Source organism: Tribolium castaneum, chromosome 8 (genome assembly GCF_031307605.1).
Source record: "Tribolium castaneum strain GA2 chromosome 8, icTriCast1.1, whole genome shotgun sequence".
Taxonomy (NCBI): Eukaryota; Metazoa; Arthropoda; class Insecta; order Coleoptera; family Tenebrionidae; genus Tribolium; species Tribolium castaneum.
The window spans coordinates 16977223-17000720 of record NC_087401.1 but is presented as its reverse complement, the minus strand read 5'-3'; the positions used below and the strand labels follow the sequence as shown (position 1 = coordinate 17000720).

Genomic DNA, 23498 nt, shown 5'->3' with positions numbered 1-23498 from the left:
CATGGGGTTATCTCTGACAGTTCCGGAGCTATTGCTCGACAAAAGTTCCGGGTACCCAAAATCGACAAAAACTGCGACGAAAATTGAAAAAATCAAACATCAAAAAATCGAACATATGGACTTTTGTGGACTTTTAACAACTTTTGTGGGTTGTTAAGACATAAAGAAGTCCATAAAAATTTACTGGAGGGAGTTAAAAAAAAATTTTTTTTTTCATCACTTTGAAGGTAATGTTTTTACTCAGGAAATTTGAGCAAAAAAATTGAAAATTTTAAATTTCGTGAAAAATTGGTATAATACAGAAAAAAAGCCGCTGAATCCAATGGAACAAACCGCACTGCTCTACGACTTTTAGTTTTCGAGTTATGAATTTTTTAATGAATAAAATTTTCCACTATGACAAATGGCTACCCTAAATTTAGGTAAAAAATTTTTAATTTTTAATTTTTGTGGAAAATTGATATAATATGGAAAATGAGCCGTAGAATTCAATGGAACAAACCGCAGTGCTCTACGACTTTTAATTTTTTTTTTATGAATTTTTTTAGTGAAAAACTTTGATCGCCTCTGCAGCCGGAACCGTTGCCCGGAGCGGCTCCGGGTTTGGTCGAAAAAATAGATAAAATTAAGCGCTATCAGATGGTTTTTTGTTCGTTGCTCGAAGTCTTACAGTTTCCGAGAAAAACGCAAAAAAAGGTTTCCATTTTCACTTTTTTTCAATGTTCAACCGCCAATTACGGCCAAACTAAAGGAGCTAGGAGAAAACGCTTTTTTATATTGGAAAGAGCACATCAAAATCTATAAGATAGAATAGGTTTCATTTGATTTAGAGACACTTTAAAAATTGACCGATTTCTAAGGGGGGGGGTGTTAACTTTTTTTTATTTTCTCATTTATGGCTAAACTATTCGAAAAAGTGGAACTGTTTTTATCCATACTTATGCAAAATGATCCGGGGAATCGATTGGCATCGAGAAAATTGCCAAATTCCCAATAGTTTTTTAGTTACGAATTTTTTTAAATATTACCAATTTTTGGTTTTATTTGCAATTTGCTCAAAAACGATTAGTCAGAGAACAATAAACTTTTTTGAAAAAAATAGATAATTTAAAGAGCTTTCCAACGATTATAAGCTTCATAGGGTTATCTCTAATAGTTCCGAAGTTATTGCGTGATAAATGTGGGTATTAAATTTTTTTTTATTTTTCTTATTTTCTCAATTACGGCAAAACTATTCGAAAAAGTGGAATTATTTTAATCCTATCTCATGTAAAATGATCCGAGGAATCGACAGGCGTCGAGAAAATCGCCAAAATCCCAACAGTTTTTTAGTTAGAATTTTTTTAAATTTCACATATTTTTGCTTTTATTTGTCGGAGAACAATGTTCTTTTTTGAAAGAGCTTTCCAAACCGATTTGTTAGGTGCAGGTAAATTACAACTTCCTTATTATAATTTTCTTTATTTTAAAAATTTTGCAAAGGCACAACTCTCAAAAATAACAAACATTATAACAATAAAATAACTGATATAGAACAACCAAACGAAAGAAAAACTTAAGAAAAAAACTCCATACATGCGCAAAACAAACTTAACACTAGACTTAGCATACATAGTGTCTTTTTTGTTGAAAAATTCACACCCCTTTAACAATATTGTCGCCGCTTTAAGGGTGTGTCCCACCCACACTTGAAAAAAAAAAATAAAAATTGCACACTACATCCTAAACAACCAATAAAATGAGCAAATGGCTTTGATGATGAACCAACTAAAATCGTCGCCGCTACATAATTAAACCGCGGCCGGACTTCCCCTAACAACTATTTAACAATAACAACATTTCACGAACATATGACACCAAGCCCTGCCTTAAACATCATCGTATTCAGTCTCTGTGTGAAGCAGCAGGCCTTGGAAACAGTGTTACCAACCGTTGTGTGCGCCACATAAAAAGAACAAGCCCTTAAGTACGTCCAGAATTAAGTAATCGCGTCAGCCGCCATCACATAATACTGCAGCAAATCGCCCTGTAGGGCAAGTTGCCGTGTTTGGGGTATTTCCCCGTTTGCTCGGCTTGCACCGTTCGGCAATCTTCGTCGCTTGTTACGTCATCGTCGTCCTCCCTTTCGGTGAATTCCCGAAAAATCTCGCTCGGACTTTTGAGTAACTCGATGTCGGGGGCGCTTTCGCGCGTCTTGCTCATCCACTCCTTCACGGCTTTCGTGATGGGGTAGAGATTGTCGCTGGGGGGCGGGGAACCACCCCCGAGTGGGCTGGGGGTGGGGCTTTCACCTAAAAAATCGCCCGGTTTTCGTGGCTTGAGGAGCGCTTGGTTTGGGAGGATTTTGCTCAAGTCGGGGGTTTTTATGTACGGTTTTTCCACACTTGGCTCCCGACTGCTTGATATGTTGGTGATTATGCTTTTGAAGAAGTTGTCGTTTGATTCAATGTTCATTGATTTGATTTTCTCTTCGAGATTGTTGTACATTCCGCGCTGGATGAGTTTGTCCAGCTCTTGCGACACCTGGAATTAATACCAGACAGTTTTAACTTATTTAAGTTTGAACTTTTCCCTTTAAAGTAGTGAAAGTCCTACTTTTCTACGATTCGCCGTTTTTGTGTAATAAATTTTTAAGTAAAACGTGTTTTTGTCAAAAAAATCAAATTATTTCAAAAACTAAGCAAAATTGACCAATAAATCATCTAGGTCGAAAAATGTAATAAAATTACATAACTTTGGTGTTTTTTAATATTGGAACATCTGTATACAGGGGTGACCCAAAGATGCGTAATCGGTCTATAACTTTTTTACTTTTCGAAATATTGCCATTCTGTTTTTATTATCCGATAAATCGACTTAAAGCCCACAAACTATAAATATTTTTATTGTATACAGTATGTTGTATACAGGGTGGTGAACCAAAGTTATATTTTTTTAAATGGAACACCCTATATATTTTTGCATAATTGGATTCTACGCTAAAAAATAATGTAACTTTGTATAAATTATTATGGGTCTATTTCTTTTCGTTTCGGAATTATTCAACTTTTCGTTGTAAAAAAGACCAATTTTTGAAAAATCACTGCAAAGTCGCCTATGAATATTTTCCGATGAATTTGCAACAGAAAAACTTGGAATACCTTGTAGTTTTAGGAAATAGTCGACTTTTAGTTAAAGCACGCAGATAGTATACAGGGTGTGCCAAAACGCAAAAAGTTGAATAACTTATTTTTTTCAAATGGAACACCATGTATTTTTTTTCGATAGCATTTTTGATAGGTTTTCTAATAATATGGGCTTTGCATAGCAAATTTAAATTATTTTTCGAAATTTTTCAAAAAATATATATTATATCACAAGAAATTTTTTTAGCCTAGAATCTGATAGTCAAATGGTAATTAATTTTCTGATATGTAATCTAATTAGTAATTAATTAAAAACGTTGTGTTTTTTGCTCCAAAAAGTAAAAAAAAAATTTTGGTCCGATTTTCTCATTTTCGAAAATCAATTTTTAGCTTAAAATAACGGAATTTACAACGTTTTTGGTCTTGATTTTTTCAAAAAATTTCAAACCAAGCCAAATTACTCTAAGCAATTGCAATTTAATTTGGTAATTTTTGACGAAATATTGCAAAATAATTGAATTTTTAAAACAAAATACGCATAATTAAGCAAAGTTTTGTTAGACTTATGTTAGAAAAAAAAACAGTTAAATCACTCTAAATAAAAAACCGGTCTTTTTCAGCTTTTTTGAGAAATTTTTGACTTTAAATAACTGAGATTTTGTCAAAAAAATTGTATTGTTTGGACATAATATGTATTAAATCACTGTAAACATTTTACAAACATTGATTTTTTTAAATTTGGTTATTTTTTTGACGAAATTTTTGAAAATCAGTGAGTTTTTGACTAATTAAGGCCGAAAAATCATCAAAAATTACATTTTTACTTGTTTTTTTTTTGATAGTTTTTATCTGTTTTTACACATAAGATGAATTAATTTCGCGAAATATTTTCAAAAATCATTATTTTCAGTCAAAAATGGTATTATTTAAGGACGTTTTTGAACTAAAAACTCAGATTTTTCTAAAATAGGACAAAAAATACAAAGTCAGTTCAAAAAATGACATTATTTCGAGCATTTTTCAAGTTTTTTTTACCCAGAAACGTAATTTTCCGCAAAATTTTGTTATCAACAAACCGAAAAACTACTAAATTAGGTTAAAAAAAACATTTGTTCCTTTTTATTTGAGAGCTTTAATCTAAGACGAATTTATTTATTTCGTCAAATTTTCTAAAAAACAAAACGAAAAATCACTATTTTTGGTAAAAAATGACAAAATTTTTGCATTTTTTTGAGCAAAAAAAAAACCGAAAAAAAGTAATTTTTTTCTCATACCTCAACGTTAGTCTTCTCCATCGACTCATCCATGAGAAAATCATAGGAATCATCTGTCACATTAAGCGTCGTATTCGAGCTGGATTGGCTATTCACAATCGTAGCAGCCTTGCCAACTTTCTTCTTCTTCTTCTTCGTTTTCTTTTCGGGAGATTCCTTCTTTTCCACAATTTCTTCAACCTTTTCTTCTTTTTTGGGGGGCGGTGCTTCCTCCACAACCGGTTTAGGCTCCTCCTTCACTTCTTCCACCGACAAATCAACGTCCTTGATAATCACTCGTTTGGTAATTGGGGGCGGAGCCACCACTTTCTTCGTCTTCTTCTTAACTTTCTTCACTGTAATAACTGGCTCTGGTTCCGGTGGTGGTGGTGGTGGTGGTGGTGGAGGTGGTGGTTGAATAATAACAACCGGTTCAACTTTTTCTTCAGAAGGGGGCGCTGCTTCAACTTCTTCAAAATCTTCAATTTCTTCCACATTTTTGTTCTTTCGTTTTTTACGACTCGACACCGAAATCCACTCATTTGTCACTTTCGGTGGCGTTTGTTCACTTCGATGATCCTTGACTGGTTCTTTAACCAGTGTTTTTTTTTCCTCGCTACGTTCGTTCGTTTTAAGCGGAATTTTCTTCAAAGTTTCGGAATAGTTACGGAGTGGTGGTTTGAACGGTTCTGCGGGACTTGGTGGTGGTTTTCTCAGTTCAACTTTCTGGTATCGGTGTCTCTTTTTCGCTTTATGGTTCGGTGTTGTTTCATCTTTGTCTTGTTCTTTGGCTGCTTCTTCGAGCTTGGATACGATTTTTGCAATGTCGATTTGATTTTTAGGAACTTCAACCGTTGCTAGTTCTTTAACAGTGTCGTCCGTCGCTGCTTTACCATCGTCTGATTGAACGGCCGCTTTCAAAGGTACATAATTGATAAAGTTCTGAGGTATAAAGTTGATCGGAATCCCTGGCGGAATAAATGCGTTAAAATCGCTCAAGATCGGCACCGGAACGAAATTCGACGGAATTTTGATGAATTGAACGTTGGCTGCTTCCATCGGAATGGTCTCAGGGGGCTGGCGGTAGGCCCGAGGGACAAACTCTTCCGCATCCGGTTTGAGATCGTACGTTTTTTGTTGTTCTTTCTCGCTGAAAACTTCTTTTTCTTCTTCTTCCTCTTCTTCTTCTTCTCCTTCATCGGAAGATTCAGACGTGGTGGTGCCCTCTTTCGACCGTGACGGCTTTCGCCGTCTTCGTTTCTTCACACGACGGGCTTCAGGCTCACTGATAGCCCCATTCTGGGGCTCCTCGTAAACACCGCCGTTACAGTAATAATTCGGATAAACAACATTGTAGACTGGATTCACTTCGGGTGTCTCGCTTTGACTAGTTTCCTCGTTGTTGGGGCTCGTCGATTCCGTCTGAAATTTCAAATTTCCCGCCAAATTAATTTAATGAATAGTTTTTGATTGCTGGGCAAAAAAGGCAGTTTTTTCGAAGGATTTCGATAAAAAATCATTATTTTTGCCTATTTTAAGCGTTTTAGTGCATCTAACAGCCAATAAAACAACTACAGGGTGGCCCTGAAATATGTAATCAGTCTATAACTTTTTTACTTTTCGAAATATTGCCATGCTGTTTTTATTATCCGATTGATCGGCTTAAAGTCCACAAATTAATAATATTTTTATTGTATACAGTGTGTTGTATACAGGGTGGTGAACCAAAGATATATTTTTTTAAATGGGACACCCTATATATTTTTACATTTTTGGATTCTACGCAAAAAAATAATGTAACTTTGTATAAACTATTATGGGTCTATCTCTTTTCGTTTCGGAATTATTTAACTTTATGTTATAAAAAAGACCAATTTTTTAAAAATTACTGCAAAGTCGCCTATGAATATTTTCCGGTAAATTTGCAACAGAAAAATTCAGAATACTTTGTAGTTTTAGGAAATAATCAATTTTTACTTGAAACACGGAAATAATATACAGGGTGTGCCAAAACGCAAAAAGTTGAATAACTCATTTTTTTTAATGGAACACTATGTATTTTTTTACACGTGTCGATAGCATTTTTCATAAGCTTTCTAGTGATATGCGGTTTGTATAACAAATTTATAATATTTCGTAGAGTTCAAAAAAAAATAAAAAATTTTTTTTATTTATTTTATCAATAATTCTTGATGAGTGAAATTCATTTAAATATCAAGTAATAATTAAATTACTAATGTAATTAGTCACTCTAGTACATATAAAAAAATTAATTACCATTTGACTATCAGATTCCAGGCTAACAAATTTTCTTGTAATAAAATATATTTTTTTGAAAAATTTCGAAAAATATTTTAAATTTGCTATGCAAACTCCATATTATTAGAAAGCTTATCAAAAATGCGATCGAAAAAAATACATGGTGTTCCTTTTGAAAAAAATGAGTTATTCAACTTTTGGCATTTTGGCACACTCTGTATATTATCTGCGTGCTTTAACTAAAAGTCGACTATTTCCTAAAACTACAAGGTATTCCAAGTTTTTCTGTTGCAAATTTATCGGAAAATATTCATAGGCGACTGCAGTGATTTTTCAAAAATTGGTCTTTTCTATAACGAAAAGTTGAATAATTCCGAAACGAAAAAAGATAGACTCATAATAGTTTATATAAAGTTACATTATTTTTTTGCGTAGAATCCAATTATGCAAAAATATATAGGGTGTTCCATTTAAAAAAATATAACTTTGGTTCACCACTCTGTATAGAACACACTGTATATAATAAAAATATGTTTAATTTGTGGACTTTACGTCGTTCTATCGGATAATGAAAACAGAATGGCAATATTTCAAATAGCAAAAAAGTTATAGACCGATTAGGCATTTCTGGGCCACCCTGTATTTATCTAGTGGCGATAACTCACCAACGATCCTGTGCTGCATCTTTTCGCTTTAATGTTCGTAAATTCTTGATAATAGGTCGGAGGATTGTAAACCATCACTGGATACGGTTCAAAACCTGGAAATTTTTGAAAAAAAAAGACATTTCAAAATGAGTACTACCAACATAACTTTAGAGGGACGCAAACACCAACCTAACTGACATGAAATATTTAAACTGGCATGGTCATAAATTGAGGCGTTTATAAGTTGGCAGCGCCGAATGATTTACAAGCCTAAACCTAACCTAACAAAAAATGCAGACCCGGGTTTGGCCCAAGTCCAGTAATATTTCTGATCACTTGTTTTAATTTAATTAAGCAAACAAATTAACAAATACACTCACTGTTGATATAGTAGATTCCGTTTTGATCGACGAAACCATTCGGGAAGACGAACTGTGATTCGTATTCTAGATCTGTAATGATAAAAAATTGTTTTTTTGTGAAGAAAAAAAAATTGGGCAAAATGGACCTGTTGATTGGTGGTCTGGTGTTCCGTTTCCGGTGGAATTACCAGTCGAAGTCGTCGAATTTCCGGTCGAGGTCTGCGTTTGATACGTTTTGGGTTTATTCAAGTAACCCTTTTTAAATAATACATCTTGTCTAGGTGTCGTAATGCGCGTATATTCGTCTGCAAGCAAAATTTAATAATCACAGTTAGTTGGCACTGGAACAAAACACTTGACATTTAAACTAACGCGATTAAGAGGCCAATCGCATGACACGGGAGAAAAAGCCAAAGAAAAGCAGTTTCGTGATTTAATTAATCTAACGTTATTGATTTCACTGCTTGTTTTCCGAAAATGTGTTGGTAAACATGCAAGAAGGCCGATCAATACAGTTTTTGTCAGGCCTACCAACCGAAAAAGTGCAATATTTTTTTATACAAACAATAACGCATCTATTTATATCGCGTTCAATAGAGAGAAAGTTCAAAGGTGCATCTCTAAACGGAAGAATTCATGTAATGATAAACACCCATCTGATTAAATAAAAACGGAAATTTTTATTATGACACATCCAAGTCGCTTATTATTGAAATTTATGACATAATTGTCCGGCGGTTAGTTCTAGAAGAAAGTCGCCATTGTTGCCAACGTTTTTCGTTAAATAGACCCTGTCGATTGCGTGCCGTCCCTTTATTATCCGGGACACGCATGAGAAACCGTGTCATCAAAATTGTCGAAATGTTTGCTCGCGTTATCTTTCTGCCAAGTTGGTACAACTGGCTTTGCTTAATAGAGGGAAAAATTCATTGTTTCTATGTCAACGTGATAAATATTCTTAGGACATAGTTGCTGACGCTTAAACTCGGCTTAAACTTAGCTTAAGCCGCGCTTACGCGGTTGGTAGTACTTCAAGTAGGAATTCGGAATAGTTCGGTTAAGAAGGAATAATATCATCATTTTTTAATTTTTTTATTTTTTTTTTAAATTTTTTTATTTTTTGGTTTTTTAATTTTTTAATTAAAATTAAAAATCACATGATTCAGGGTGGCCCAGAAATAGGTAATCAGTCTATAACTTTTTTGCTTTTTGAAATATCGCGACTCTGTTTTTATTATCCGATTGATCGGCTTAAAGTCCACAAATTAATAATATTTTTATTATATACAGTGTGTTGTATACAGGGTGGTGGACCAAAGTTATATTTTTTTAAATGGAACACCCTATATATTTTGGCATAATTAATTTCTACGCAAAAAAAGAATGTAACTTCATATAAAATATTATGGGTCTATCTCTTTTCGTTTCGGAATTATTCAATTTTTCGTTATAGAAAAGACCAATTTTTGAAAAATCGCTGCAAACTCGCCTATGAATATTTTCCGGTAAATTTGCAACGGAAAAATTCAGAATACTTTGTAGTTTTAGGAAATACTCGACTTTTACTTGAAACACGGAAATAATGTACAGGGTGTGCCACAACGCAAAAAGTTGAATAACTAATTTTTTTCAAATGGAACACCATGTATTTCTTTAGACGTATCGATAGCATTTTTTATAAGCTTTCTATTGATATGCGGTTTTTATATAAAATTTACAATATTTCGTAAATTGTTAAAAAAAATTGAAAAAATGATTTTTTATTTATTTTATTATTAATTCTTGATGAGTGAAATTCATTTATGTATCAGGTAATAATTAGATTACTAATGTAATTAGTCACATTAGTACCTATAAAAAAATTAATTACCATTTGACTATCAGATTCTAGGCTAACAAATTTTCTTGTAATAAAATATATTTTTTGAAAAACATTTTAAATTTGCTATGCAAACCCCATATTTTTAGAAAACTTATCAAAAATGCTATCGAAAAAAAATTCATGGTGCTCCATTTGAAAAAAATGAGTTATTCAACTTTTTGCGTTTTGACACACCCTGTATATTATCTGCGTGCTTTAACTAAAAGTCGACTATTTACTAAAACTATAAGGTATTCCACGTTTTTCTGTTGCAAATTTATCGGAAAATATTCATAGGCGACTTTGCAGTGATTTTTCAAAAATTGGTCTTTTTTATAACAAAAAGTTGAATAATTCCGAAACGAAAAGAGATAGACCCATAATAGTTTATATAAAGTTACATTATTTTTAGCGTAAAATCCAATTATGCAAAAATATATAGGGTGTTCCATTTAAAAAAATATAACTTTGGTTCACCACCCTGTATACAACACACTGTATACAATAAAAATATTTATAGTTTGTGGGCTTTAAGTCGATTTATCGGATAATAAAAACAGAATGGCAATATTTCAAATAGCAAAAAAGTTATAGACCGATTACGCAACCGTGGGTCACCCTGTATACTGAAAAATACGAATAAGTACATTCTTATCCGTGCCGGCTTAAACTTAGCTTAGAGTTAAACTCGGTTTAAGCAGCAGATAAAGTGTCACTTTATGTCAAAGGTTTTGCACAGGCCAAATCCTTGAACTTAATCCCTAATCCTTGTTTACTCACCCTTTGTTACGACGCACAAACAAGTTCAAGTTCACACATTTTCAATACTCTAATTGGTATTTAAGTGAAGAACAAACAGCGACAAGTAAGCCATGCCTGCTCGTATGGATTTTATCACAGAACTCATTAATTAACCGCTTTAATTGAACAGGAGATAGTTTTTTTGTGTTAATTTCAGAATTACTTAACCTTTTTCCCCATTTTAATTAAGCTAAAATAATTATCTACTGTTAACAACTAATTACTGTTGTTTGTTAATTAGCAAAAATTGTGTGACTTTATTTTTTTTCTGTCGTCTAGTTTATATCATTTTATCTATTTTTGGACACCCTGACGAGCAATTAATTTGACATAAAACACACAACTCGGGACATTTTCCAAGCACTTTGGTCGTGTTGTTATTTAAATTTAGATTTTAACTTCAGGTATGCAACATTCTCGAGTTTCGTTCCGCGTATTTATATAAATTATGAGTACGGTCCTGGACGGCACGTGGTGTGTGTCACAATATGGTAATAAATTTTAACAACAATTACACAATTCTACGTGTTTAAATATTTTGTCTAATTCAAAGAGTGCAACCGTTGCGTACCAATGTCGCGTCATTAATTCAGTACGCACGATAAACTAGTTCAGAACGTCAATGTATTTTTTGCCATCGAAACTTCCTGGTGTAAAAATAACGCGGTAAAAGATTGATTTTAAACGAAGATAAAGTTGTCACCGTTCGAGTGGCCTTTGTTTATTTTTACGATTAGAGTCATAAAAGTGCAGTGGCGGCTCGTCGATTTTTAGGGTCCTCCGTTCGCGTTGTGCTGTAAAACTGTGGCAATTACCTTCATTGAAGGTGATTTTATTTTCACTGGCAGTGCTGCTGGACCTTGTCGACTTCGTACCATCGCACTGGTACCTTCTGGTGGGCGTTGATTGACTAGAATACGTAAAACGGCTGTAGTATGACTTGTGTGGGTAGCCTTTGGGTAATCGGTGTCCCGATGTTGTCGTGTTGGATTCTTCACTATCGCTGTGCTCATCTGTTGACAATAGAAAATGAACAATTTTCAAACGTTGAGGCTTAAATTTAGATCTAGGACGGGGTAAAGGCTAAGGACGGCCCTGTTTTGGCGACACGGTCAACTAGAGGACGCTGATGCGCAGTCAGATAACAACACGACTCAAAAATGAGAAAATATTTAAGACGAACTATGAACTAATAAAACGCTCGCGTTCACGATAGTTCCGTTAGTGGCGCCAGAGAGCGCACTTGTTCCATAAGCGGCTAAGTTTTCGGCAAAACAATTAATAAATAGCAAACAAAAAACTACAGGCAGATATTAGGACATAAACATGTTGCAGAAATTTTATTGTAAACTATATTTAAAAAAATCTCAAACTTTTACCAATTTGCACTCGGCCCCGTATTTTTCAAAACGCTGGGAATACGGTTGAAGATACAAAAAAAATGTAAGGAGCAAAGTTATAGAGAATTAAATTTCCTACAAAAAAGTCCCCGAGACCATATTTCTATCTTCAACCGTTTAGGCCTTAAAGTCGTTCAAAGGCGCTCAAGCGACGGATTTGCGTCATTTGCCGGTGCTCAAGTATTTCAAATCAATTTATACCTAAACCGTTGAAGATAGAAATATGGTGTCGCGGACTTTTTTGTAGTAAATTTAATTCTCTACAACTTTGTTCCTTACAATTTTTTTGTCTCTTCAACCGTATTCGCAGCGTTCACAAAAATACAAGATGGAACGCAAATTGAATAATTTTTGGCGCACCGTCGCATATTTATCTAAACGCTGGGAATACGGTTGGAGATACAAAAAAAATGTAAGGAACAAAGTTGTAGAGAATTAAATTTCCTACAAAAAAGTCCCCGAGACCATATTTTTATCTTCAACCGTTTAGGCCTTAAAGTCGTTCAAAGGCGCTCAAGCGACGGATTTGCGTCATTTTACCGGTGGTCAAGGATTTCAAGTCAATTTATACCTAAACCGTTGAAGATGGAAATATGGTGTCGCGGACTTTTTTGTAGAAAATTTAATTCTCTACAACTTTGTTCCTTACACTTTTTTTGTACCTTCAACCGTATTTGCAGCGTTCACAAAAATATAAGATGGAAGGCAAATTGAATAATTTTTGCGCACCATCGCATATTTATCAAAACGCTGGGAAAACGGTTGGAGATACAAAAAAAGTGTAAGGAACAAAATTGTAGAGAATTAAATTTCCTACAAAAAAGTCCCCGAGACCATATTTTTATCTTCAACCGTTTAGGCCTTAAAGTCGTTCAAAGGCGCTCAAGCGACGGATTTGCGTCATTTTACCGGTGGTCAAGGATTTCAAGTCAATTTATACCTAAACCGTTGAAGATGGAAATATGGTGTCGCGGACTTTTTTGTAGAAAATTTAATTCTCTACAACTTTGTTCCTTACACTTTTTTTGTACCTTCAACCGTATTTGCAGCGTTCACAAAAATATAAGATGGAAGGCAAATTGAATAATTTTTGCGCACCATCGCATATTTATCAAAACGCTGGGAAAACGGTTGGAGATACAAAAAAAGTGTAAGGAACAAAATTGTAGAGAATTAAATTTCCTACAAAAAAGTCCCCGAGACCATATTTCTATCTTCAACTATTTAGGCCCTAAAGTCGTTCAAAGGCGCTCAAGCGATGGATAAACACATCTTTTTTTATTCGCACATTTGCACTTGAATCGTACTTCCGTGTTTATATTTTATTATTTTCGCTCATAATACCTGATAACCGATAGCAATAATTACGTTTTTCCGTCATTTATTTACAACATAGTTTGTCATCAAGTGGCCTAGATTTTTTTCCAATTAATAGAAGAATGGAAAATTAAAATACGAATTTATAGCCTACTTGGCATTATTTAACAGTTTACGATAAGAACCGTCCATAACTACCAGTAATTATGACAAAAACGCCAGTGTTTTTTGTGTTGTCAATTGGCAGCCATTGTTATTTTAACTTCTAGCTTGACATTGCAAAATCAAAATATATTTTTCAGTTGAACAAATCCTTATCAAAGAAAAAAAATAGTTCAGCAAAACATAAACAGGGTCACATTTAGGTCCGTGGAAAAATTTTCGCCAACTGTGATTGGTTCATTTGGGCGAAAATTTCCAAAGCCGCCTCTTATCTCGCACGTCAGCAGAAATCAATCGAAATTTTTGACATCGTTTCCGGTCATCACCCCGATACAACTTTTCGCATATTTATTTTCAATAACAAAAAAAAAACGATCGAGTGACTATTATTACAACAAGGGTTTAAAATTAGATAATTGGATGCCTGAATGTCTGGCGATAATCAAACCCGTCACGTGACCACCACACTCAAATCTCACCGTCTTTTCGCGCCTCCATCTCGCAATCCCATTGGCTGGAGACTACCCGCCACAGCCGCCTCAATTAAATATAAGGCCCCCTTCACACACAAATAGTATTTTTAGGCGTGTGTGACCTTGAACTGTCACATGTCACATATTGACAGACACGTGTCAATCTGGAGTGTTTTTCCTCGACCTCGGCTGAGACTGATAAGAAAAACGTGCGCTGACTGACCCATCAAAGTACAATCGACTTCCGATATTTTTCGCGAAAGGTTTCGATGACGCAATCAAATCTCTCGAAATAACTGGTCACGAGAATGCGGCAAAAAATATATTCACGTGGTGGACGGATTTAGCAAGGGACGCGTGATCCGCATGTGACTTTTCGAATTTGGCGCCAAAGCACTGCCAACTGTAGGGCGCGAGTCTAGGGTGCACTTTCACCAATTAGCGCAGTTTACAATTTTGGGTGTTATAATAATAATAATAATAATAATAATAAAATTAAAGACGAGACTCGAGTTAGTTTAGGTTTCGCTGCTATTTTGAGTAACTCTGAAAAATTGTTGTTAATTAGACGAGACACTAACGACTGGTTATTTCTGTTCGGTAATCTATTAGTGGAGTTTTCGAAATTCGGGATTTATGGGTTCAAAGGTGAGATATTGACATAATTTAATAGACGTTTTTATCTTAACAAGCGAGTTGAGTCACCGGTTGTGGTTTTATCTGGAATTTCTAGCACTTTTCTACCAATATCAATTTAATTCAATGGGTCCAAAGGTTGATAAGACAATTTTTTATTGAAACTATGTATTTCACTTAAATTAGATTTTTGAGTTAAAAAATAGAAGGTAGTTAATTTTTAATTTATTGGCCAGAAACACAGGACTTAGATGTTTTCCAACACTATTTATACTTTTAGAATCTATTAAAAGATCAAAGCAATATATTTTTTTATTCAAGATTAAGTGATGCATAACTCCATTGTTTCGCTACTAAATTGGTAAATAAAAATAATTAAAAAATTAATAAAACGTCGCTATAAACATTTTTTTTGTTCGTTTGATTAAACTACGGAAGACTATAACTTAGGAAAATCGTAGGATTTTCTGTACCTAAAGGAATAGTACAGCAGAGTAGAAATGGGGGCGCTTCAAGCGCCATACGTCTTGGTGCTAAGTAGTTTTAAATTAATTTAAATTCAACCAATTTACTAATGACTTGGAAAAAATGCATAAATGTAGAGTTTTGCACTCTTAACAGACTGACAAAAACTGCCGACTAAATTTTTATAAGAAACGTCAGAAAAAAATTATTTAAAATTTAAAATTTGTGTTTCCTCTTGTATTTTTCAAGACGCTGTGAATACGGTTAAAGATACAAGAAAATTGTTAAGGAGAAAATTGTAGAGAATTAAATTTTCTTTAAAAAAGTCCGCGGGACCATATCCCTATCATCAACGGTTTAGGCCCCAAAGACGTTCAAAGACTCTGAATTGAGGGATTACCGGTATTAAAGTAACGGAAAATTTATTTATACCTAAACCGTTGAAGATAAAGATACGGTGTCGCGGACTTTTTTGTAGGAAATTTAATCCTCTACAACTTTGCTCTTTACATTTTATTTGTATCTCCAACCGTATTCCCAGCGTTTAGGTAAATATGCGACGGTGCGCCAAAAATTATTCAATTTGCGTTCCACTTTATATTTTTGCGAACGCTGCGAATACGGTTGAAGGTACAAAAAAAATGTAAGGAACAAAGTTGTAGAGAATTAAATTTTCTACAAAAAAGTCCGCGACACCATATTTCCATTTTCAACGGTTTAGGTATAAATTAACTCGAAATACTTGACCACCGGCAAAATGAGGCAAATCCATCGCGTGAGCGCCTTTGAGCGACTTTAGGGCCTAAATGGTTGAAGATAAAGATATGGTCTCGCGGACTTTTTTGTAGGAAATTTAATTCTCTACAACTTTGTTCTTTACACTTTTTTTGTATCTCCAACCGTATTCCCAGCGTTTTGAAAAATATGGGACAGTGCAAATTGGTAAAACTTTGAAATTTTTTTAAACTTAGTTTACGATAAAATTTCTGCAACATGTTTATGTCTTAATATTGAGAATTTAACGCCCTATCTGCCTGTATTTTTTTATTTGCTATTTATTAACTATTTTTCTGAAAATTTGGACGGTAATGGAACAGCGCGCTCTGGCGACATTAAGGGAACTACGAAGGACGGCAACATTTTATTTGTACATCCTAACCTTTAGATATCCGTAGATGTAATATAAAAAATGAGCATTTTATTAATAGGAAATGAAAAAAAAGTTATTTGTCGCTTATTAATATCTGTTTGTATGTGTGCCAATGAATTCTTCTTAAAATAAAAAACCAAAAAATACGAAATTCAATGCCCTCGCTTCAATTCACATTTTCCCGAGTGAAGAATTGGAAAACTGGCCAACTTCCAAACAAACAGTGCCGGAAACATAAAATTCCGGTCAAAGTCAAAATAACGCAAAAATCTAATTACTAGCCAATTAATCGCAACGGCTGTGAAGCCCCACAACTGATTGCACGTTTTTCCCTAAATTATCTCCTCTCTCAAGCCTGTTTATTCGGTAGCTTTCTTTTTTAAAATGTTTGCCATGTACTGATTTCAGAGCAAACACAATAAAATCCTTATCAGTTTCCAACAAGTGACGAGACTCGAAAAAGTCGTTAAAATTAACACACTCCACTCGGATATTCACCTTATCTTATTTTTAGTACAAATACTACAAAAATAATGTTTTCGGATACAATGATAATCGCCTGCAAAATAGGAAGTGGAGCAAACTTTGAACTTCCAATATTTACAAAGTTTCAACCTTATTTACCAACGTTATCGGGCGAAATTTCAGACGATTGCGCTGATTTTTACCTCAACTCTTAAATACCAAATACTAGCGTTTACTTGTTTAGGGATTTTTCCCCAAACTGTAAAAAGCCCCCGAGTTGGCAAACCTGTTACACAGCTACCTGTGTTTTTTGTAATGACAATAGAATAGCACGCAATTTGAAAATAACCCAACTATTTCCGATTCCAATTAAACAGTTGGCATGACTTAACGATAAACGGAAGCGTACTTTAAACCACGGACAAATGTTATGTTTAGTGAAGAAAAACCTGATTTACAGCGTTGGTAAACTGATAACGATAAGACGCCGAAAATCTTGTGATTTTTTCCACGCGTTTCGTAACGAATTCGATAAAATAAGCGCAACTTTACTAATCCGGGACGCCGCTGGCTTGATATTGCGTAACAATGCGAAATTTTATCGCACTTATTGCCACCAAAATTGGAAAATTGCCTTTTTGGCATTGATTTTGAATCGATCGATAGCGGGTGATTCCCGCAAGTCGGGGCGAGGGTGTGGCCGTTTTTCCCCAAATCAAAAAAAAAAAATGCGGCCTAAGCAGTTGGCAGCTCCCTTCGCTTTGGTCCCCTTTTTATAGCTGTCACACGTGACATATCTCGAAATAGCCGGCTTCTTCTCCGACCTTGAACTCACCTGATCGCCCTATTTCTACCAAGACACGCCTTTTTCCCGTCTTACCTGTGATAGTTAAAGTGCGCCACCTGGTCTTGCGACCCTTCTTTCCCATTTTCCTTTCTACCGGTTTCGAACGGATTTAATCCACCATCAGACACTCACCCAAATTTATTTTTTTCGCACTGTTTCTTATTAATTATTCCCGCGTGGTGCCCGAAACAGTCGCCAGTCACTAACCGGGGGTTACCCCATTCGGTCTACAGCATGTTTGATTTTTTTGACAATTCTCCAGTGATATTACATTACGTAACTCGGAGCGCTCGTTATCGACTAAATTGTCTCCGCATAGCCACTAAAACACTCTGCGCCGGACCGGCGCTTCTTCACTATTTTGTAATCGATCGGACGCCTCCGGACGCCTTCGGGACCGACGCCAGACGTCCGACCTTAACATGGCCCGAATTAACCCCGAAAGCGTTTTTTTCTATTTCCCGACACTGTTGCGTGTTTTTACGCCCGGAGACGTCGTCCATTGCGCAATCAAACGAATCACAGTACACACTTTTTCCACCACCCCTCGTATACGCCGATTCACGGCTTGACGTAGACAACCAACAATACACTTTTTTAAATCACTGTTTAAAAAAATTAAATAAATAACTCACTTATTCACTTCACTGATTTTTGGGTTTTTGGGCAAATGTTCACAAAAATAACCTCCAAAAGTGACAGTTTACTTTTTCATCAACTTTCGTATACGCCAAGGCATGGCGTTATGTAGGCAACCAACAATACACTTTTTTAAAAATTACCAAAAAAAAACGTTTGAATTCACTGTTTAAATAAATCAAATGAATAATTCACTTATTACTTCCCCAAATTTGGGTTTTTTGGGGTTTTTGGGCAAGTGTTCGCAAAAATAACCTCGAAAAGTGACAGTTGTCATAGCGCGAGATGCAGCCCCCTGAGGGCGTGGGGGCGCGTTTAAGCGACGTGTGTCGCACCTGTCTCGTGAAAAGCCCCCACATGACGAGTTTTAGCCCCAAAAATGAGACCACATCGCACTTAATTGCGATGTTATCATCGGTTGGGAACATTGAGGTTAGGTGCGATTTTTTCGGGGAAAAACACCAATCGTTCGTTTTAGATTGAAGTAAACGACTTGTTGCCGTCGTATTTGTGCAAAAAATGCGAGGAGAAATTAAGGTTATCGTACGATTTTCAACTGATGATACAAAGGTCGAACGAAATCGTTCGGGAGTGCATAAGCGGGGCTGATATGGTGGGTACGAAATTTTTCGTATTTAATTGTAAAAAAAAAATCATAGGCACAAGAAGTTTCGGAAAAAATCGAGATCAAAATTGAGGATAATAGACGGAAGCTGCCCGAATTTTCGGCGTTTGAGGTCCAGGAGGCTATAAATGAGTGTCAGGGGAAGTTTTCCGTGAAGGCTGAGTGCATAAAATGCGGGTTTGTGACGAGTAATTCCCGCGCTCTGTCGGTACATATGAGTTACCTCCATAAGTAAACATAACCGCACTTTTGCCAGTTGGTTAATTGTGGTTTTTAAGGGAAATGAAGGAACGTTGGTGCTCCACTTGCAACAGTGAGGTGGAAAACTTGGAAACGCACACTTTGAGTCACGTTAATAGCGATTTCAAGTGCAAATTTTGCGGTCGCACGTTCAAAACGCGGGGGAATTACACCGAACACTTGCGCTGCCACTCGAGTAATACCAACCTGATTTTAGCAAAGTCACTAGACATTATTCCAGGCGTTAAACCGCACAATTGCCACATTTGCCGCAAGGAATTCACCGCAAAGCGCCACTTAGACAAGCATTTAAGGACACACTCGCTTCCAACCCAAGAGGTTGACCCCTTGGGGGAAGCCCAGAATTACTGCATAATTTGCAAAAGGCGCGTGCGCAGCTTGAAGGCCCACTTGCTAAAGTGCCACTCTTCCGACCCGAAAAAACCGGACGGTTGTTTGTGCACTCTTTGCGGCAAAAAATTCAGGTTGGTAGCACTTTTCCCAACTTGATAATGTCGTGTAGTTCGTTGTCAAGGTTCCGCGTGCATATGCGCACCCACACCGGGGAAGCCCCGTACAAGTGTCGCTACTGCGACAAACGCAGTGCCTCTCGCAACCATATTGTGGTGCACGAACGCACCCATACGGGCGAAAAACCCCATATTTGTACCGTCTGTGGCAAGGCGTTCGCCCAATCTAGTGTGCTCAACACGCATATGAAAATCCATACGGGGCGACCAATCGCGTGCGAGATTTGTGACAAACGGTTTTGTAGACCTGCACAATTGCGGTTGCATGTGCGCAAACATACGGGGGAAAAACCGTACCAGTGTACGGAGTGTGAACAGGCCTTTAGGCAGCGGAGTCATTTGACCGAGCATTTGAAAACACATAGTGACGATAGGCCGTATAAATGCTCGCATTGTGAGAAGGGTTTTAAGCAAATTTCCACGCTTAAGTCACACATCCAGATACATTTAGGTGAGTTTTTATAATAAAAAAATAATAAGACAATTTATTTTTTCATTGTATTTTTTTATATTATTTTGCTTACGTAAACGCGGTTTAAAGGTAAACTAAGCTTAAACCGTAGTCGTGTTGCTCAGTGGGAAGTTTAACTAAACTAATTGAAAAAAGTGAAAATGGCAAAAAAAATTCATAACTCGAAAACTAAAAGTCGTAGAGCACTGCGGTTTGTTCCATTGGATTCAGCGCCTTTTTTTCTGTATTATACCAATTTTTCACGAGATTTAAAATTTTCAATTTTTTTGCAAAAAATTAAGATAGGCAATTTCTATAGTGAAAAATTTTATTCAACAAAAAAATTCATAACTCATAAACTAAAAGTCCTAGAGCAATGCGGTTTGTTCCATTGAATTCAGCGGCTCATTTTCTGTATTATATCAACTTTCAACGAGATTTAAAATTTTCAATTTTTTTGCTCAAATTTCCTGAGTAACTAACTTACCTTCAAAGAGGTGAAAAAAATTTTTTTTTTTAAACTCACTCCAGCAATTTTTTTTAGACTTCTATATGTCTTAACAACCCACAAAAGTTGTTAAAAGTCCACAAAAAGTCCATATGTTCGATTTTTAAATGTTTGATTTTTTCAATTTTCGTCGCAAATTTTGTCGATTTTGGGTACCCGGAACTTTTGTCGAGCAATAGCTCCGGAACTATCAGAGATAACCCCAAGAAGTGTATTATCGTTGGAAAGCTCTTTAAATTATCTATCTTTTTCAAGAAAAAATATTGTTCTCCGACTAATAGTTTTCGAGCAAATTGGAGACAAATGCAAAATTTGGTAAAATTTTAAAAAATTCATAACTAAAAAACTATTCGGAATTTGGCAATTTTCTTGATGCCAATCGATTCCCCGGATCATTTTACATAGGTGAGGATCAAAACAGTTCCACTTATTCGAATAGTTTAGTCGTAATTGGGAAAATAAAAAAAATAAAAAAAAAGTTAACACCCCCCCCTTAAAATCGGTCAATTTTTAAAGTGTCTCAAAATCAAATAAAACCGATTCTATCTTATAGATTTTGATGTGCTCTTTCCGATCTAAAAAAGCGTTTTCCCCTAACTCTTTTAGTTTCGCCGTAATTGGCGGTTGAAAATTGAAAAAAAGTGAAAATGGAAACCTTTTTTTGCGTTTTTCTCGGAAACTGTAAAACTTAGAGCAACGAACAAAAAACCATCTGATAGCGCTTAATTTTCTCTATCTTTTCGACTAAAGCCGGTGCCGCTCCGGCCAACGGTTCCGGCTACAGAGGCGATTAAAGTTTTACACTAAAAAAATTCATAACTCAAAAACTAAAAGCTGTAGAGCAAAACGGTTTGTTCCAGTGAATTCTGCTGCTCAAAGTGCGTAGAATACCAACTTTTTCACAACACTTGCTTACTCGAGAAATTTTTAAAAAATTATTTTAATTTTAAAATTGGTGGATGCGCCGGGTTATTCATTTAAAAAATTCATAACTCGAATATTAAAAGTCGTAGAGCAATGCGGTTTGTTCCATTGAATTCAGCGGCCCATTTTACATATTATACCAACTTTTCACGAGATTTAAAATTTTCAATTTTTTTGCTCAAATTAGTACAAGAGTACAACTTCCCTTCAAAGTGATGAAAAAAAATATTTTTTTTAAACTTACTCCAGCAATTTTTTTTAGACTTCTTTATGTCTTAACAACCCACAAAAGTTGTTAAAAGTCCACAAAAAGTCCATATGTTCGATTTTTAAATGTTTGATTTTTTCAATTTTCGTCGCAAATTTTGTCGATTTTGGGTACCCGGAACTTTTGTCGAGCAATAGCTCCGGAACTATCAGAGATAACCCCAAGAAGTGTATTATCGTTGGAAAGCTCTTTAAATTATCTATCTTTTTCAAGAAAAAATATTGTTCTCCGACTAATAGTTTTCGAGCAAATTGGAGACAAATGCAAAAATTGGTAAAATTTTAAAAAATTCATAACTAAAAAACTATTCGGAATTTGGCAATTTTCTCGAGGCCAATCGATTCCCCGGATCATTTTGCATAGGCATGGATAAAAATAGTTCCACTTTTTCAAATAGTTTAGCCGTAATTGAGAAAATAAAAAAAAGGCGCCACCTAGCTGATTTTTTAGGTACGAAGCCATTCAAGTGTAGTCAATGCCCCTATGCCTGTAGACAGAGTTATAGTCTCACCAAACATATGAAACAGCATAGTTTGGATGCCCCCCGGGCTGAAAAGCCCCACTTCTGCCACCTATGTCAAAGGGGGTTCACAACAATGGCGATGCTGACGTCACACAACAGTGGCGTCCATGGGTTTTAGATAAATGTAAAGTGACTAATGTGTAACAATTTATTACTTATCTACTTTTGTATCGTACAAATAAATAATCAACTAATTGCTTTAAAAATTATGAGGAGTAACGCACTGGCCCCAATATAATACAAGAGTTGTTTTTTTTGCGCATCGTTTTCCCGCTCAATCATTCGACTAATTTCGTTCTGCCTAAAATTGACTATATCACTGAGTCTCGCAGTCTCACTTTTGACTAAATTAATTAAATCGTTATTGTTACTACTTTGTGGCGCTTCCACGACCAAATTCCGGCTCATACTCTCCTCAATGAACCGTTTCAAGTCGTCTTTCCTCAACGTCGTGTAACAAAACGCCAGAAACGAGCCAGTGATGCTCAAAATAATGCCGAAATATTTGGTGTACTCCACCTGCGCCCGTTGCTTCTCGTGCGAGTCCCGCACCGCGTTCGTAAAAGCCGTAAATAGCTCCCTTTCCGCGCGATCGCACTCCTGAAACGACCGCATCACCTCACTTTCTTGCCTCAAAACCTCCGTCTCTTCCTTCATCAAAGTCAAAAACCTCTCGAGATTCTCCTGCCGTTTCACTTTGTGGATCTCGTCCTGGAGCTGGTTGGAGCGCTTGCGGATGTCGGCGAGGCTTCGCCCGATTTCCCGGCGCTTTTCCTGCGCTTCCAGGAGGCGCTCCTGGAGGGCCACCACGCGGTCTTGGTACAACTTGACTTCGTCCAGGTGCAGGAAGCGGGTGTACCAGTTGTTGAGACTTTGGATTTTTTTCTGGAAGGCCTCGCGGTTCACGGTTTTCAGGGTCTCCCAGTAGATGGGGGCCTCGGATTTGAGGCGGCCGAAGACGGGCCGGGGGGCTGTTGTGGTGAAGCGGCGAACGAGGGAGAGTCTCATTGTGGAGGGCTTTGGGGCATTGCTCCAGCAATTGAGCGGTTTAATCACATTTAAGTGAAACTTGAACTTTGGTTAGGATTTTGACAAGTGACAAAGTGACAGATGTTATCATTATCACACTCTTTTTTACACAGTTTTTGAGCGAAATTAATTACTTCGGTCCGATGAAATTATATTACGGTCGATTTTTTACCGCTAAATGGTTATTTGCTGATTTTTTTTATTCAAATTGAATTAAGTAGGAGTTCACAATAGTTCAGAAGATATTGTCACGGGGGGACGTGTCAAGGTGGTTGCCTATACCACTATTTGAAATTGCTCAATTTTGGATTGATAATTTAGGATACATTTTTTATTAATTTCTATTGCAAGAAAAATAAATACATAATTTTTAATGCAATAAAATATTTAACAAAAAAAATAAGATTTGTAAAAAATCTAGAATTCTTTACTACGCAAGGAAAAACTTATAAAAAAGTTAATGAATTAAACATAAATATTGTTCTAAGTTTGCTGTTGTAAAATTAGTATTTTCGGTTCACATTCATAAAAACCATTG

The 23498-nt window shown here is 35.8% G+C and overlaps 3 protein-coding genes across 4 annotated transcripts; 1 reads left to right on the top strand and 2 right to left on the bottom strand.

Annotated features, from left to right (window-relative positions):
- Window positions 1-1441: 1441 nt before the first annotated feature.
- On the bottom strand, window positions 1442-17662 carry LOC100142538 (titin). The gene is made up of 7 exons (XM_001814055.4): window positions 17257-17662; window positions 11124-11321; window positions 7793-7951; window positions 7665-7736; window positions 7303-7397; window positions 4400-5800; window positions 1442-2523 (listed from the first exon to the last, which is right to left on the bottom strand). The coding sequence occupies exons 1-7, from the start codon at window positions 17303-17305 to the stop codon at window positions 2002-2004; spliced, it is 2496 nt and encodes an 831-aa protein (XP_001814107.1). The 5' UTR covers window positions 17306-17662; the 3' UTR covers window positions 1442-2001.
- Window positions 17663-18047: 385 nt separating this feature from the next.
- Window positions 18048-22140, top strand: LOC100142339 (zinc finger protein OZF). Of its 2 annotated transcripts, XM_008196279.3 has the most exons (7): window positions 18052-18294; window positions 18341-18475; window positions 18522-18718; window positions 18766-18923; window positions 18969-19212; window positions 19251-19708; window positions 21859-22140. In XM_008196279.3, exons 1-7 carry the CDS (start codon window positions 18148-18150, stop codon window positions 22047-22049), a joined length of 1530 nt encoding a protein of 509 aa, XP_008194501.1. In that variant the 5' UTR covers window positions 18052-18147; the 3' UTR covers window positions 22050-22140. The 2 variants fall into 2 exon arrangements, with proteins under 2 accessions (XP_008194499.1, XP_008194501.1); XM_008196277.3 differs by having other exon boundaries at window positions 18048-18294; window positions 18766-19212.
- LOC100142136 (uncharacterized) lies at window positions 22066-23157 on the bottom strand. The gene has a single exon (XM_001814106.4). The coding sequence runs from the start codon at window positions 22937-22939 to the stop codon at window positions 22118-22120; it is 822 nt and encodes a 273-aa protein (XP_001814158.1). The 5' UTR covers window positions 22940-23157; the 3' UTR covers window positions 22066-22117.
- Between the last annotated feature and the right edge of the window lie 341 nt (window positions 23158-23498).